This window comes from Mesoplodon bidens (assembly GCF_964165515.1).
Source record: "Mesoplodon bidens genome assembly, chromosome: 15".
NCBI lineage: Eukaryota > Metazoa > Chordata > Mammalia > Artiodactyla > Ziphiidae > Mesoplodon > Mesoplodon bidens.
Window position 1 is genome coordinate 38578073 of NC_138171.1, and position 16538 is coordinate 38594610.

A 16538-nucleotide genomic window follows, 5' to 3' on the forward strand; every position below is an offset into this window, starting at 1 on the left:
GAGGGGAACTCCTTCATATTTTATGAGGCCAGCATTACCCTGATACCAAGACCAGGCAAGGATGCCACACAAAAAAGAAAATTGCAGGCCAGTATCCCTCATTACCATAGATGCAAAAATCTTCAAAAAAGTATTAGCAAACAGAATTCAACAATACCTTAAAAGGATAACACACCATGATCAAGTAGGATTTATTCCAGGCATGCAGTGATGTTTCAATATTCACAAATCAGTCAATGATACACCACATTAACAAAACAAAGGATAAGAACCATATGATCATTTCAATAGATGCAGAAGAAGCATGTGACAAAATTCAACACCCATTTAGAATGAAAACACTCAAAGCAGGTATAGAGGGAACATACCTCAACATAGTAAAGGCCACATATGACAAGCTCATAACTAACATCACACTCAATGGTGAAAAGCTAAAAGCTTTTCCTCGAAGACCAGGAACAAGACAAGGTTGCACACTCTCACCAATTTTATTCAACATAGTATTGGAAGTCTTAGCCAGAGCAATCAGGGAAAAAAAACAACAACAAAATAAAAGACATCCAAATTAGAAAGGAAGAAGTAAAACTGTCACTATTTGCAGATGGCATGATATATGTAGAAAACTCTAAAGACTCCATTAAAAACTCTTAGTACTAATAAACAACTTTAGTAAAGTTGGAGTATACAAAATCAACACAAACATCTGCTGCATTCCTTTATGCTTATAATGAACTATCAGAGTGAGAAACTATCAGAAGACAATCCCATTAACAATTGAATCAAAAAGAATAAAACACCTAGGAATAAATTTAACCAAGGAGGTGAAAGACTTGTATATTGAAAACTATGAGACATTAATGAAAGAAATTGAAGAAGACACAAAAAATAGAAAGATATTCTGTGCTCCTGGATTGTAAAAATTAATTTTGTTAAAATATCCATACTACCCAAAGCAATATACAGATTCAATGCAATCCCTATCAAAATTCCAATGGTATTTTTCACAGAAATAGTACAAACAATCCTAAAATTTGTATGGAACCACAAAAGACCCCAAATGGCCAAAGCAATCTTGAGGAAAAAAGAACAAAGCTTGAGGCATCACACACCCCAATTTCAAACTATGTTACAAAGCTATAGTAATTAAAACAGTATGGTATTGGCATTAAAACAGGTGCATAGATCAATGGAACAGAGTAGAGAACCCAGAAATAAACTCATGCATATATAGTCAATTAATTTACAACAAAGGAGCCAAGAATATGTATTGGGGACAGAACAGTCTTCAGTAAATACTGCCTGGGAAAATTGGACAGCCACATGCAAAGGAATGAAACCAGACCACTATCTTACACAATACACAAAAACTGATGACCAACTTAAGTGTAATACCTGAAAACATAAAGCTCCTAGAAGAAAACATAGACAGTAAACTACTAGATATAGGTCTTGGCGATGAGTTTTTGAATCTGCACCAAAAGCAAAAGCAACAAATGCAAATATAAACAACTGGGACTACATCAGACTAAAGGCTCCTGCACAGCAAAATAAACAACAAGCAAAATGAAAAGGCAGCCTATAGAATGAGAGAAAATAACTGCAAATCATATATTTGATAAGGGGTTAATATCCAAAATATATGAAGGACTCATATAACTCAATATCAAAAACAAACAATCCAATTAAAAAATGGACAGAAGATCTGAATAGACATTTCTCCAAAGAAGACATACAGATGGCCAACAGGTACATGAAAAGACGCTGAACATCATTCATCCAGGGAAATACAAATCAAAACCACAATGACACAGCACCAGCACCTCATACCTGTTAGAATGGCTATTATCAAAAAGACAAAAAAATAACAAGTGTTGGCAAGGATGTGGAGAAAAGGGAAGACTTGTGCACCGTTAGTGGGAATGTAAATTGGCTTAGCCACTATGGAAAACAGTATGAAGTTTCCTCAAAAAGATTAAAAATAGAACTATCATATGATCCAGTTATTCCATTAGAATCTGGGTATTATGAGAAGAAAATGAAAACACTAAAGATAACTGCACCTTGATGTTCATTGCAGCATCATTTACAATAGCCAAGATATGGAAACAACCTAAGTGACCATCAATGGATGACCAGATAAAGAAATTGTGGCATAAATACACAATGGAATATTATTCAGCCATAAAAAATAATAAAATCTTGCCACTTGCAACAAAATGGATGGACTTTGAGGGCATTATGCTAAGTGAAATGTCAGACAGAGAAAGACAAATACTGTATTATCTCTCTTATGTGTGGAGTCTAAAAGACAAAGAAAGAAACAAAAAACAACCAAGCTCTTGGATACATTAAACAGATCGGTGGTTGCAATAAGTGGAGGGTGGGCGGGGGTGGAAGAAATGGGTGAATTGTTATTTACTTATTTCTTTATTTTAGTTTATATAAATTGAATAAACATTTTTTTAAACTGACAAATATAAACAGGAGAGTATAATTGATCTCTCATTCCAGATTCAGTTGAAAATAGCCATCCTGGGGCCATTGCTAAGGCACAGAAAGGGCACAGAAATTTAGACATCTACCCAGTTTTCACTCCCTGAGACATAGTGGGGGTCTTGGCTAATAGAGCCGTGACTATTCAGTGAAGGACAATAGTTTATCACACACACAAAGAATTATAATTTAGCTATAGGGAGGGGCGCCTCTGATTATTCACTGAGAGCCTGCCCAGTTAGGAGGTTGTACCAGAAAGCGATTATTCACCACCCACCCCAGCAATGCTGCTAGCCCATGGCCTCCAAGTCTTTGCTTGTGGGTCTGTCCCCAAATGCAAAGATACCATGATGCAAACTGGAGCTGCAAATCTCATAAAAGATGCAGCTTGTCTCGAAGGCCATGGGTGGCATGGAGAGCTTCTCTTCCTGTGTGGGAAGCAGCATATGAGGCTGGACAAGGCTGGTGGCTTAGAGATAAGAGGAAGTGGGTTTCTCCCAGTCTTGGCTCAGTCATACAAGTGACCATGTTGGTCAAGCCATTTGGCCCAGCACACACTACAGGTAGAGAAGGAACCTGGGAACCCTAGGAGTTGAATCAAAGCAGAACAGCCCCATGAATGGTCCAGCCAACAGAAGGCAGCCCAGACTGAACGCTGAGGTCACCTCCCTGTTACCTGATGGGCTAACCACCCCGGAGCCACACGTGACAATGATGAGCGGGGGCTCTATGACAGATGTCTGCCAGGTCTCCACGTAAGCATGGTGGCTGCTTAGAAAAGGAAGAAGAACGTGGACTTTGGAGTCACATGGACCTGGGTCTGAATCCTCTCCTGGTTGCGTGGCCTCAGGCAGGCCATTTAATCACTCTGAGCCCCAGTTGCCTATCTAAAAACGCGGGGGCTGGTCTTTCCCCGCAAGGTTTGCAGGACCACACCTCTCGTGTTCAGAGTCAACATCTGCTCAGGTACACCAGCAGCTGGCCTCCCCTGACTTCCACTGTGAACCAGTCCGTCCTTCATTCACTTCACAGGAAGTGAGCCTCTGAGCCAGCCAGACCCAGCTGGACCTGCAGTCTACCTCCCAAGGTCAGGAACTGCCCAGGCTGGGTCATTCCTCTGTCTGAGGACATACATCCAGGCCCCAGCTGGGGCTGGGTCCGCTGCCCAGGTGACCACCTAGAGGTTGGTCTCTCCCCCCGGCAGCTTCCCTTCATTTCTATCAATGCCTTTTCCTCCCCTGCTTCCTGAATGGGTCATCAGATAGGATCTTCAACCTTTTTGTACCCTAATCAGATTAATTCCTCCAAATCTGGAAAGTATTCACAACTTTGGGTCACTAATTCCAGCAACTAATAGATACTAAGAACACAGATATCTCTAACTTTATATTTATACCTGTATCTGTATCTATATGCCTTTTTTTGAGTTGATAAATTTTTGTTACCTTGTGTCATTTTTTTTTGCAATTGAAGTATAGCTAATTTACAGTGTCATGTTAGTTTCAGGTACATCTATATGTTTTTAAGTGACAACCCTCCAGAGGAAAAATTCTATAAAGGAAAGGACATTATTTGGTCAACTGACAAAACTGGAATATGAATGGTAAACCAGACAGAAGTATTGCATCAGTGTTCAATTTACTGGAGTTGGTAACTAAATCATGGCTATAGAAACCCTCTTCTTAGAAAATACTCCCTAAAGTATTTAGGGATAAATGAGGTAAGCAACTTTCCCTCAAATGGTTCAGAAAGAAATTATGCACATAAGTTTATATACATTATTACAGATAATCATACAGTCATTTATACACACAGGCAATGTTATACACACACACAAGGGAGACAGAGGGGGGAGAGAAAGCAAACAAATGATAAAATGGGGTAAAATGTTAATAATATGAGAATCTGGCAAAAGGGCATTAAGTGTTCTTCAGGCTCTTTTCATTTCTGCAACTTTTCTATACATTTGAAATGATTTCAAAATAAAGATTAAAATTAAAAAAAAAGACAGCCCCCAAACCTCAACTTAGGCTTTGAAAACCTACATTATTTGTTTTGGGATTTTCCATTTTAAGTCCTACCTTTCCAGGTTCGTGTGGAGGAAGGGACAGCTAAGGCAGAGACACCACAGTATGTGAACACGTCTCTAACTGATTCTCCTTCAACTTGGAAACATGTGAGGTCACACGGAATTCCATGCCAATGGCGGGGAGATAGATGTGTGTGCACATATACCCCCAGTGCACATATGCATCTGTCTCTCTGTTTCTCTGTGGACTTATTTAAACTTTGGGATGCAGCTCCAATGCCCACAAGGGTCAAGCTAGTATGTGAGTGAATGAAACAGGCCAGGCATAAGAAGAGTCAACTACTAGAAATACAATAAAACTTTCTTGATTTTTACTGGGCTGTGGGGAAACATAAAATGTCATACAAACAAGTATGATAACTGCAAATGACATTTCCGAGTCAAAGTGGGCAAAAACAGATACATTTAATAACTCATTTTCTCATCTTGCAACCCCTCGGGCCTAGAGGATTCTAGGCTTCCAGCCCACGGGATCCTGCGGGAGTGTGTTTCATCACGTCGCGATGTGGAGTACAGAATCCCACTGGGAGTCCTTCAACTGGGAGCAGTACTCAGTTTTACTCAGTTTCATAATGGAAAAGAGCTGTTCACAAATGTAGGTACTCCCGAACATGGAGAGAATCTTGGCACAGTGGGTTTTGTACTTGGGATAGCTGCTCCAGAGGTATTTATAGAATTCTGGTATTCCAACCTTGTCGTATTTGGTTTTCAGGACCGTGTTGCACTGCAGATCAATCACCTCCATCTGGAGCGCTTCCTGGACGCTCTCGATCTTCATGGAGAAAGGGGAGCTGAACAGGGTCAGTTCACTTTCGTAGAGTTTGAAATCGGACAGCCTTTTCTGGAATTCCGTCTTCAGCTCCATGATTTTGGGAATGTAGTTCAGCCCATCGCTTTCGTTTCTGGAAACCAGTTTCAGGGTGGGAAAGTGGGCCAGGTTGTTCCTGGCCAAATGAGTCTCCCAGAGGCACAGTTTAGCCAAGAACGCCCGAATCAAGTCGTACATCTGTGTCACGATTTGGGAATGCCCTTGGAGAGAGATATTCAACGTGTTCAGATGCATAGTCATGTCCACCAAGAAGGCCAAGTCTTTGATCCAATCTTGAGAGCTCAGCTGAGGCAGGGGCTTGCCTCTGGAAGACATGAAGGAGTCAATTTCTTCCAACGATTCAAAGAACCTCTTCAGCACCAGCCCGCGGCTGAGCCACTTAATCTCCGTGTAGTATAGAAGGCTGCCGTACTGGCTGTCCAGCTCATAGAGCAAAGTCGTGAACTCGCTGTGGTTCAGTCCACGGGAGCAGATCCAGTTCACGGCATTTACTACCACGCTCATGATGTGGTCCATCTTTAACTTTTGAGCACAGAGCGATTCCGGGTGAATAATGCAACAAACGGACTTCAGATCTGAACCCTTGCAAGCCGTCGCCACCTTGGACTTGAGTTTTGTGACCAGCCCGTCGTTGGCATCTACCATCGCAGGAGTGCCAGTTGAGGCCACGCTTACTAATTTCGACCAGTCGATATTAAACTTTTTAAGACTTTTCTCAACACGCAAAAAGATCTCATTTCCAGATTTTGTCCCCGTCATGGGCACCGTATCCAAAAGTTCTTCTGATACATCAAAATTCTCATCAACGCCCCGGATGAATATGGCCAACTGGGTGGTGTTATTTATATCTGTGATCTCGTCGATGGCAATAGAATAGGCCACAAATGATCTGATTTTTTCACGTAACTTCTCCCATAAGTTCCCAGCCATGTCTTCTATGGGCTGGACGGCAGAGTTTTCCCTTGGACTCACATTTGCAAACACTCGTTTTTGCTCGGGACACACGATGTCTGATGACCCTAAGAGATACTTTCTGAGCCCTTTCTTCAGCTCCTGGAGCTTCTCGTCGCGCATCTTCTCTGTGTACTGGTCATAGTGCTTGCTGTGGTTGGTTTGATAATGGCGTCTCAGGTTGTATTCTTTGGACACAGACATGCTCTGTTTGCATATTAAACACGTAGGGATATTCTGCACCTCCACGAAGAAATACGCTCTCTCCCACTTTTCTTGAAATACACGGCCCTCTTGGTCTATCTTTCTTTTTCCCACTTTTGATAGAAACATGGAGACAAGAAACAGTTCAGTTTTCCCTTAAATCGACTGTTAGTCTAACACCAGCAAGAGCATGATGACAAATGCAAGGGATAAGGTGGCAGGGTGGGGCATGGTTAACTGGAGAGCACCCCAGCCCTGCAGAGGTGTGGGGTGAGGACGGGGGACACCCAGGGCAAGCAAACTACTGCCAGAGGGAGCATGGCCCTGGCCTGCCTGGATCTTCAGATTGCTAAAGAAAACCTGGAAATGGACTTTTATGAAAAAGTCCCCGGTTTTTCAATGTTGGCCACGAATTCCCTTTTTTAAAAGGTAGATGAGCCAAGGGGCTTCCCTGGTGGCTCAGTGGTTAAGAATCCGCCTGCCAATTCGAGTCCTGGTCCAGGAAGATCCCACATGCCGTGGAGCAACTAAGCCCGTGTGCCACAACTACTGAGCCTGCGCGCCTAGAGCCCGTGCTCCACAACAAGAGAAGCCACCACACTGCAACAAAGAGTAGCCCCCGCTCGCTGCAACTAGAGAAAGCCCGTGCGCAGTAACATAGACCCGATGCAGCCAAAAATAAATAAATAAATAAATAAATTAAATTAAAAGGTAGATGAGCCAAAAGAAAGACAACTTTGGGGAGGTTCAGCAAGTGGCTATGTTTGCCCATCTGGTTTAAATGAGAATGATTTGAAAGTGTATCTGCATTTTAACATATATTTTTTCATTTGATTTTCAAGGGAACTTTGAAATAACAGAGAAGGGAATGAGCACAGAAGACATATGATTTAACTGCTGTGAGTCCCAAAAGACACCAGTGATAGCCACAGACCCTCACAGAACTTACTTGTTTTCAATGTAAAGAAATGGGCCACGATGCAGGTGAGCTTTACTTTGAAAGAACATAGGTATAAAAATTCACTTTAAGAAAATGTAGGCAGAGACAAGCAGTCAATTTAGTGGCTGCCTGGGGCTGGGGGTGGGAATGGGAAATGACCAGAAATGGGTAGGAGGAATCTTTCAGGTGTGGGGATGGAAATGTTCTAATATTAGATTGTGGTGATAGTTGCACGACTCCGTAAATATACTAAAAATCACTGGATTGTGTACAGTTTGCACAAGTGAATTTTACGGTATGTAAATTTATGCCACAATAAAGCTATTAAAAATGTAAAAAGCTATTTAACAACCAGAGGAGTTTAGGAATAATAATTGTGCATTTTAAAAGAACACTTTAGTTTCCAAATTTAAATGAGGAGGCTCCCTAGATGACTCTTGGGAACATCGTTACATGTTATGCTTTTTTTTCTTTCTATAGGTACTTTACTTTTTTAGAATTTTATTGAAATATACTTATCTACAATGTTGTGTTAGTTTCAGGTGTACAGCAAAGTGATTCAGTTATATATACATATGCATATATATATATATATATATATATATATATATATTCTTTTTTAGATTCTTTTCCATTATAGGTTATTGCAAGATGAGTATAGTGAGGTCCTTGTTGGTTACGCTTTCTGCTTTAATATCCAATAGGATTTTGACTTGCTTGCAAGGACTTTAGGGGAGACATTAAAAATATTTAACAAGCAGAGTGGCTGGGACATTGCCCAATCAGAACAGAAGTCAACTGGAGGGGGTTCTGGGAGCCCTGCTGTGCCAGGCCCTGTTGGTTCTGAACTGTGGGGAGGTCAGGGGTGGCCAGGTAGGTACTATTTACCAAATAAGGTAGAGTAGTAGTTCAGTATTATGATATGAGCTGCCCCCCGCCCTGACCCCATAAAGGACTCTTGAATAAGAATGTGGTATATTATCACACACAGCAAGCTCCATCAAATTGTTATATGAGAAAAAAATGCCTGGCTAATAAAACTCGAGCAGCAGAATTAAAGGGCTTTAAAAGAAGCAGGAAAGGGCTTCCCTGGTGGCGCAGTGGTTGAGAGTCCGCCTGCCGATGCAGGGGACACAGGTTCGTGCCCCGGTCCGGGAAGATCCCACATGCCACGGAGCGGCTGGGCCCGTGAGCCATGGCTGCTAAGCCTGTGCGTCCAGAGCCTGTGCTCCGCAATGGGAGAGGCCACAACAGTGAGAGGCCCGCGTACCGCAAAAAAAAAAAAAAAAAAAAAAAGACGCAGGAGAAACAAAATGCACATAAAGAGCAGCATGCTTTGCTCTTTCTGGTGGTGAGTGTCCACTGAGACAGCGCACGTGGCACAGCAGGGACTAGGACCATCTTCTCTCCCCCAGGATACTCACCATTGCTGAGTTCAAGGCCGGGAAGTGGTCTGAAGAGAAAGAGACATTGGTGAGTGCAACAGAGGTCACTTTTCCTCTCTTGTCCATTTAGTTCTATTTGACAAAACTTTTGTGAGTGTCAGTGCGAGGCTAAACTAAAACAGGCTGCCCACGATCACCAAGAAACGGGAGCGAGGACACACAGCTCCTAGAAGCAGAATACGATGAACTGAGTGTGACAGGCAGCATGACATAGCACTTGACTGCAGGGACCCACGGCCCACGTCCTGGGGTGAGAATCCCTGTGTCCCCCACCTTCTCCACCTCGAGCAAGTTACGATCTGCAGCTCATTCTCCTGACTAGGCAGGGGACTCTCACGTACCTGATGACTGTGAATTTGATAAATTCTGCGGCATCCAAGATCCTTCTCATGGAGCTGATTTCCAGGTAGCCAGGGGCTTTGAATACCACCCCCGGGGGCATGCCGTCGATGACCACACAGCCAGGGTTGAAGGTGATCTTCCTGTAGGGAACTTTCACAGGGAAATCCACTCCAATTGCTTCACCTGTGATGATACAAAGAGTGTAAAACCAGGTGTGTGTCACTTGCTTTTCCCAAACCGTGCTTTATCTTTAATGCCAAGATTTTAAAATTAATCGCATCAAGTAACAACATTGGTGATCAGCCATTACTTTATTTTCCAGCCATGCTAGGGTGTATGAATAATTTTATTGATTTTGAAATTGGTAACAGGTAGTGTAGCAGACTGTTTCTCTACCCATGAAATAGGCATTATCATAGTATCTACCTGAAAAGGGTTTTGTGAGGATTAAATGATTAATCACATGTCAAACACTAAAAACAATACTCAGCTATGGTAAAAAGTCAGTAAGTGAAAGATAGCTATTATAATTATTTTTAAAATATTTTAAATTTATTTTTAATTGAGATATAATTGACATATAACATTGTATTAGTTTTGGGTGTACAGCATAATGATTTGATAAAGATAGCTATTAAAAAAATTTTTTTAATTGAAGTATAGTTGATTTACAATGTCGTGTTAATTTCTGCTGTACAGCAAAGTGATTCAGTTATACATATATATATACATTCTTTTTTCAATATTCTTTTCCATTATGGTTTATCATAGGATATTGAATATAATTCTCTGTGCTATACAGTAGGACCTTGTTTATCCATTCTATATATTAAAGCTTACATCTGCTAACCCCAAACTCCCACTCCATCACTCCCCCAACCCCCTCCCCCTTGGCAACCAGCAGTCTGTTCTCTATGTCCATAATTCTGTTTCTGTTTCGTAGATAGGTTCATTTGTGTCATATTTTAGATTCCACATAAGTGATATCATATAGTATTTGTCTTTCTCTTTCTGACTTACTTCACTTAGTATGATAATCTCTAGCATCCATATTACTGCAAATGGCATTATTTCATTCTTTTTTATGGCTGAGTAGTATTCCATTATATATATATATATATATATATATATATATATATATATATATATATATATATACCACATCTTCTTTATCCATTCATCTGTCAATGGATATTTAGGTTGTTTACATGTCTTGGCTATTGTGAATAGTGGTGCTATGAACATAGGGGTGCATGCATCTTTTTGAATTATAGTTTTGTGTGGATATTTGCCCAGGAGTGGGATTGCACAATCATATGGTAGTTCTATTTTTAGTTTTCTAAGGAACCCCCATACTGTCCTCCACAGTGGCTGCACCAACTTACATTCCCACCAACAATGTAGGAAGGTTCCCTTTTCTCCACACCCTCTCCAGCGTTTATTATTTGTAGACTTTTTAATGATGGCCATTCTGACTGGTGTGAGGTGGTACCTCACTGTGGTTTTGATTTGCATTTCTCTAATAATTAGCAATGTTGAGCATCTTTTCATGTGCCTATTGGCCAAAGATAGCTATTATTATTATGAAATTAGTGTTTCCATGTAAAAGTTCTTCTTCAGTAAAAATACACACTAATTTTGATCATAGCTCCTTCACAGAAAGATCAATTTCTTAGATAAAGTAATCAATTAGAAGGAAATATTTCAAATGTATAAAATTTGGTTATGTAACAATATAAAAACGTACCAAATTTTCGGCTAAAGAGGTCATTGACTTGTTCTCTTAGTTGTTTTATTTTTTCAATGCTTGATAATCTTTCCTTCTCATTATCTAAAAAAATTAAAAAAAACAAGCAAACCAGGTTTATTCATGTATTTGCTCCCCCGAAAAGCTGTTGGAGGAAACACCTGTTAGCACATGTGAAAGCACTTTACCTGGCTTATCATTCAGTTTAGTTTTAGCAATAATTAAGCCTTTTGGCAATTTGTAAATTTAAGGCATTAAAGATGACAGAGAATTTTCCAAATTATGACTCTATGTAAATATAAGACATACTACTTTAGAGAACATTTTCAATATCATGCAAGATAAGGATGTCCACTTTCACCCCTACTCTTCAACATTATAATAGAGATCCTAGCCAGTGCAATATAGCAAGTAAAATGAGTAAGATGTATGTACTAGGATTAGGGGGGAAAATTTTTTAATACTGGAAATTTTTATTCTATTTAATTTTGAATAATGAAAAGTGATTATGTGGTTCAAAATTCAAAGGATATAAAACAGTACATCATGAAATGTCTCCCTTCCATCCCTATCTTAGCTCTCAAGTTTCCTTCTTTGGAGGAATCTATGCCATTAGATTCTTTTGTATCTCTCCAGATATGTTTTATATACACCTATTCAGAAAAGAAGATTAATTGATGGGCAGCAAATACATTTCACCACTGTGGCCAGTTCCAATCCAATGATAGCCAGTGCTTGGAGTTGGCTGCCCTAAGGGATATTTTCCAGGTAATGCACCAGGGCAGGGCTGTGAGAAGCAATATATCTGATAAACAATGTACGATATAGCAAGATATTCAGTGTGCAGCAATTGGAAGCATATTTTATATTCCGGAATTGTCTTTCCTTAGTTGACAGGGTGAACTTAGCAAAAAAATAGCTCCAAGAGACTAACCCATGTCACAAAGTGGTTAAAATATAACAAAATGAAAAACATAATCTAAATTATGATAAAGTCAGATAGAATTCCATACCTGGAATCGTCACCTGAACGATGTTAAGATCTTCAACACCTGCTGCAGAATTTGTAATATTGGATGAATTGGTGTTTCCTTAAACAGAAATTGAAATTTAGAACTTATAGAAAATTAGGCTACTTCTCCTCTAAAACTATCAAATTGCCACTTTGATCAGAAGGCCAGACTAGGGAATTCCCTGGCGGTCCAGTGACTAGGACTTGGCGCTTTCACTGCCAGGGCCTGGTTTCAATCCCTGGTTGGGGAATAAAGATTGTGCAAGCCAGGAGGCGTGGCCAAAAAAAAAAGAAGGCCAGGCTAAATTTTTAAACTCCAGAGAACATTTAGCTGTAGAATAACAAGCTGGCTTGGCAATAATTGATGTTTGAGTCTCTGTAGTTTAATGTTGATGTCAAAGGAGAAAGGGCACCATGGCTTTTATTTAGTTCATAGCCCCTGATACTTCAGTCAGTCTAATTTGATTCAAAAACAAGGGTGTTTAAAAATATATTTCCTGGGACTTCCCTGGCAGTCCAGTGGTTAAGACTCTAAGCTCCCAGTGCAGGGGGCATGGGTTGGATCCCTGGTCAGGGAACTAAGATCTTGCATGCCACTCAGCTAAAAAAAAAAAAAAAAAAAAAAAAATTTTTTTCCTTTGTTGTTATTCTCAGTTTAAAGGTGGGGGGTAGGAAAGAAGACATACAAATGTGTCCAAGAGGACACTTAGGAAGCAGATGTCCTATGAGAAATGAGGTAACAGACAGTCAAGGAAAGGCTCAGATGGGGTTAAATAGTAAAAGCACAGTTGACGTTATCATGATTTCTGGTCAAATGATACACACAGTGCTCACTTAAATGAGAAATGTAAATGAGCCTGTCTAGTCCTTTCTGAGGGACTCAAAGTTCAATCCCTGTGTTCTGTGAAAGATCAACCATTTGGGTGTTTGAGATTCTGCATCTGAAGAGCAAGACCTCAAAGGAGACACACCATCGTTCTTCCCCTCTCCCCCCTTCATTCTCCCTGCCTTCATTCTTCCCTCTCTGCCCCCTTCATTTCCCCTCCCCCTTCATCCTCCCCCTCTTCATTCTTCTCCTCTCCCCTCTCCCTTTCAGTTTCCCCCTCCCCACTTCATTCCCCTCCTTCTGGCTTCATTCTTTCCTCATTGGACCAAGCACAGTTTGGCCCTACTCTGACCAGGGCTAATTTGCACAGCCTAATTCTGTTGTCTGACAAGCCTAGAGCACTGGGTACCTGATGGGAATATGGGCTGCTCTGGTCATAGGTACACACACATTGAGTTCAATCTTTTCCCTTTCAGAAAAAATGAAAACCGTACTTAGCCATGTGAATGTGGCGAGGTTTTTGGCAACCAACCTTCAATTTTCACCTCAGCTTCAGGGTCCTCACTCATTTCTGAAGGGACAAGCTGAGTAGAATCTTGAAAAAAAAATTTCTAAAATGACATTCATTGTTTATGTATTCTCATGTTCCAACATTTTACCGCTCTTATACCCAAAAAGTCGCTTATCCTGGCATTTAAATACATTTTATATTTACTAAACATAGAAGTATAAACATAAAGGTAATTTTAATTTTAAAAAGGATAATAGGGTAATAAAGGATAATCTTATAAGGGATAAGAGGAGATAAGAAACTTTCAGATATTATCAAATAATATGAAGTTGCAGTAATGGACAAAGAATATCCTTCTATTTGAGCTAATGGAAGACATGTGGTCATAGTGTTTTCTGGTTGTCATCGGGAATTACTAGGATTCAAAAAAAGCCATTTGCTCCTGTCTTATCCTGCCAGCAGCCTCCAGGTGATTCATGGTCTATTATTACATGGACGCATGTAATGTACACGAATGCGTGTAATGTACATGACATATACATGCTCAGTGAAATAAACCAGTCACAAAAAAGCAAATATCATATGATTTCACTTATATGAGGTACCTAAAGTACCTAATTGAGTTTTCTGGTGGATATGAATTATGACATATACATTAAGTTCTACATATAGACAAAGCCTGGCTAGCTTATCTCGCCTAACTCTAGCTCATTTTAGAAAGATTTGTCAAATCTTACATTAATTGTTAGCAAAAGAAGAAAGACTAGAATGCAAAACTGTTTTGCTATTGTACTATCGTTGCGTAGGATGTAACCTTTGGGGAAAAACAGGTGAAGGTACATTGGGCTGCTCTGTACTATTCTTGCAGCTTCTTGTGAATCTATAATTATTTTAAAATAAAAAGTTTTTAGGGAGTTCCCTGGTGGCCTCGTGGTTAGAATTCTGGGCTCTCACTGCCGTGGCCTGGGGAACTGAGATCCCACAGGCTGTGCAGTGTGGCCCCTCCCTGCCCCAGATAAATAAATAAATAATAAAAAAAATAATAGGACTGACATAAAATAAAAAGGTTTTAAAAATCAAACAAATTCAGCTCTATTGTAAATGGGCTTCCCACAATATCATGATAATAAAAAATCTGTTTAGATATGAACTATTTCGAGGGCCAACATCCCATGAAAACTTTCTGATTCTAATTCAGCACCAGTTCTACAACTGACTCCTACACAGGTCTTCTTCTTTCCAAATACTGTACTATCCATCCATTTAAAAAATGACCAAACAATACCTTAACAGGCTTTTACAAAGGAAAGTAAAATGACATGAGGGAGGAACAGATTTAAACTCAATTCAAAATAATTGTCCTCCTTTACATCCAGAGAAGGTCAGAGATTGAGTTAAAGAAAAGAAACAAAAAATTAATGGAAGAATCCTGACACACGCTACAACATGGATAAACCCTGAGAGCATTATGCTCAGTGAAATAAGCCAGTCACAAAAAGGCAAATAACGTATGATTCCACTTATATGAGATACCTAAAGTAGTCAAATTCATAGAGACAGAAAGTAGAATAGGGGTTGCCAGGAGGGGAAATGGGGGAGTTGTTGTTAAATGCGGATAGATTTGCAAGATGAAAAGTTCTGGAGATCTTCTTCCCAGCAAATATACTCAGCACTACCAAACTGCACACTTCACAGTGGTTAAGATGGTAAATTTTATGTTATGTGGTTTTTTTTAACCACAATGAAAATACATAATTTAGAAAAATAAACAGGACTTAAATAATGACAGAGTCTGTTTGTCTTCTTGGTTCTAAAGCAATGAAATTCAAAATGGATTTGAATTTTATTTTATGAGTGAATGAACAATTCTAAGACTGGACTCTATCATAGTATGTTCTCTGGCAAAATCTACCAAAATTCTTCTAGGTCAGAGACTTAGACAAATTGCTCAGGGGGCCGTTGGAACCATCCTCTACAACAAAAAACTCCAGACTCCCTAAATCAGGGAAGCTATCGAAAATGACTGCAACTCGGCTCCTTGGAGAAAGTTTTTGATGTAAAAGAAAAACACAAATCATTTTGGTACTGAGACAGATGTACAACCCCTAAAAACAAGATCAACTTGCCTGTAAACTGACAAAGACATTCATACCTCTATGTTTGCAGAGGAAATCTCCTTTATTAATTTTATCTTACATAAACCACTTTAAGAGTTTAGGCCTTAAATATGATGCTCAGGATTTATATATGAATGGAGGGAAGTATATACCAAGTTTTACCTCTAATTCAAGAATTTCCTAAAATTCTATTGAACTTTGCTCAAAAGATTTTGGCATGCCCATCAAGAAGACAAAATGAAATAAAGTAACAAATGGCATCAGTGCAAAGTTTTCTTACCACTTAACCTCTATATCCAAGCACTTAAAGTAGAATCATTTACAAATCAGAAAAGTAAGAGAGTGATAGAGTTCTTAATACTACATCTTAGGATGAGGACTGGGCCAGTTCTCTAAGAAGGCATGTTGTCTTCTGTATTTTCAAACGTGTGTTTAAAAGGGTATATTCTCTTCAAAATATTGTAAATTAAAAAAAAAAAAAGAGAGAGAGAGAGAAAATGCCTTATTTTTCTAACCTTCCACTGGTAATTCCATTTCTATTACTTCAGTGCTGGCAGAATGATGGCTCTCTGAAAGGAAAGCAAACAAGGCAGAAATACAAATTTTAAAAAAAGAATCATTTAAAAACAATGCAAATAATTCAAGACCCGCACAGGAATATACATGCAATACTTCGACTCCGTAATATCAAATTCACACAAACGATCCTTTCTTTACGTTTTTTCCTTTGTTTTTGTTTTCATCTGTGCTTTGGAAAAATTTCAAATACAGAAAAGCAGAGAGATGGCATCATGAAGCCATGTGCCCATCCCTCAGCGCCAACAGTCATCAGCTCACGTCATCCCGGTTTATCCGTGCCCACCCCACCCAGCACTGGTAGTTTAAAGTAAATCCCAGAATTCAGTGTGCAAATATTGCATAACTACAGGCAAGTACCTAAGTAAAGTCTCTTCCTTTAGCATTACCATGATGTTGCGATGACCCCTCCAAATGAACAATTATTCTGTATCATCATCTCATAGCTAGGCATTG

At 39.7% G+C, this 16538-nt stretch overlaps 1 protein-coding gene across 4 annotated transcripts in view; it reads right to left on the reverse strand.

Annotated features, from left to right (window-relative positions):
* Window positions 1–4831: 4831 nt before the first annotated feature.
* Window positions 4832–16538, reverse strand: part of LOC308629587 (general transcription factor II-I repeat domain-containing protein 2) — a 55452-nt gene continuing 43745 nt past the window's right edge. For 2 of the 4 annotated variants that reach the window (XM_081257600.1, XM_081257602.1), the window contains exons 9-15: window positions 16022–16075; window positions 13411–13473; window positions 12054–12131; window positions 11041–11124; window positions 9293–9476; window positions 8931–8959; window positions 4832–6679 (exon numbers count right to left, since the gene is read on the reverse strand). In XM_081257600.1, coding sequence (XP_081113726.1) covers window positions 5076–6679; window positions 8931–8959; window positions 9293–9476; window positions 11041–11124; window positions 12054–12131; window positions 13411–13473; window positions 16022–16075 — 2096 coding nt within the window. In that variant the 3' untranslated portion in view covers window positions 4832–5075. The remainder of the gene's footprint in view (window positions 6680–8930; window positions 8960–9292; window positions 9477–11040; window positions 11125–12053; window positions 12132–13410; window positions 13474–16021; window positions 16076–16538) is intronic. The other 2 variants (XM_081257601.1, XM_081257599.1) reach the window with 1 other exon arrangement.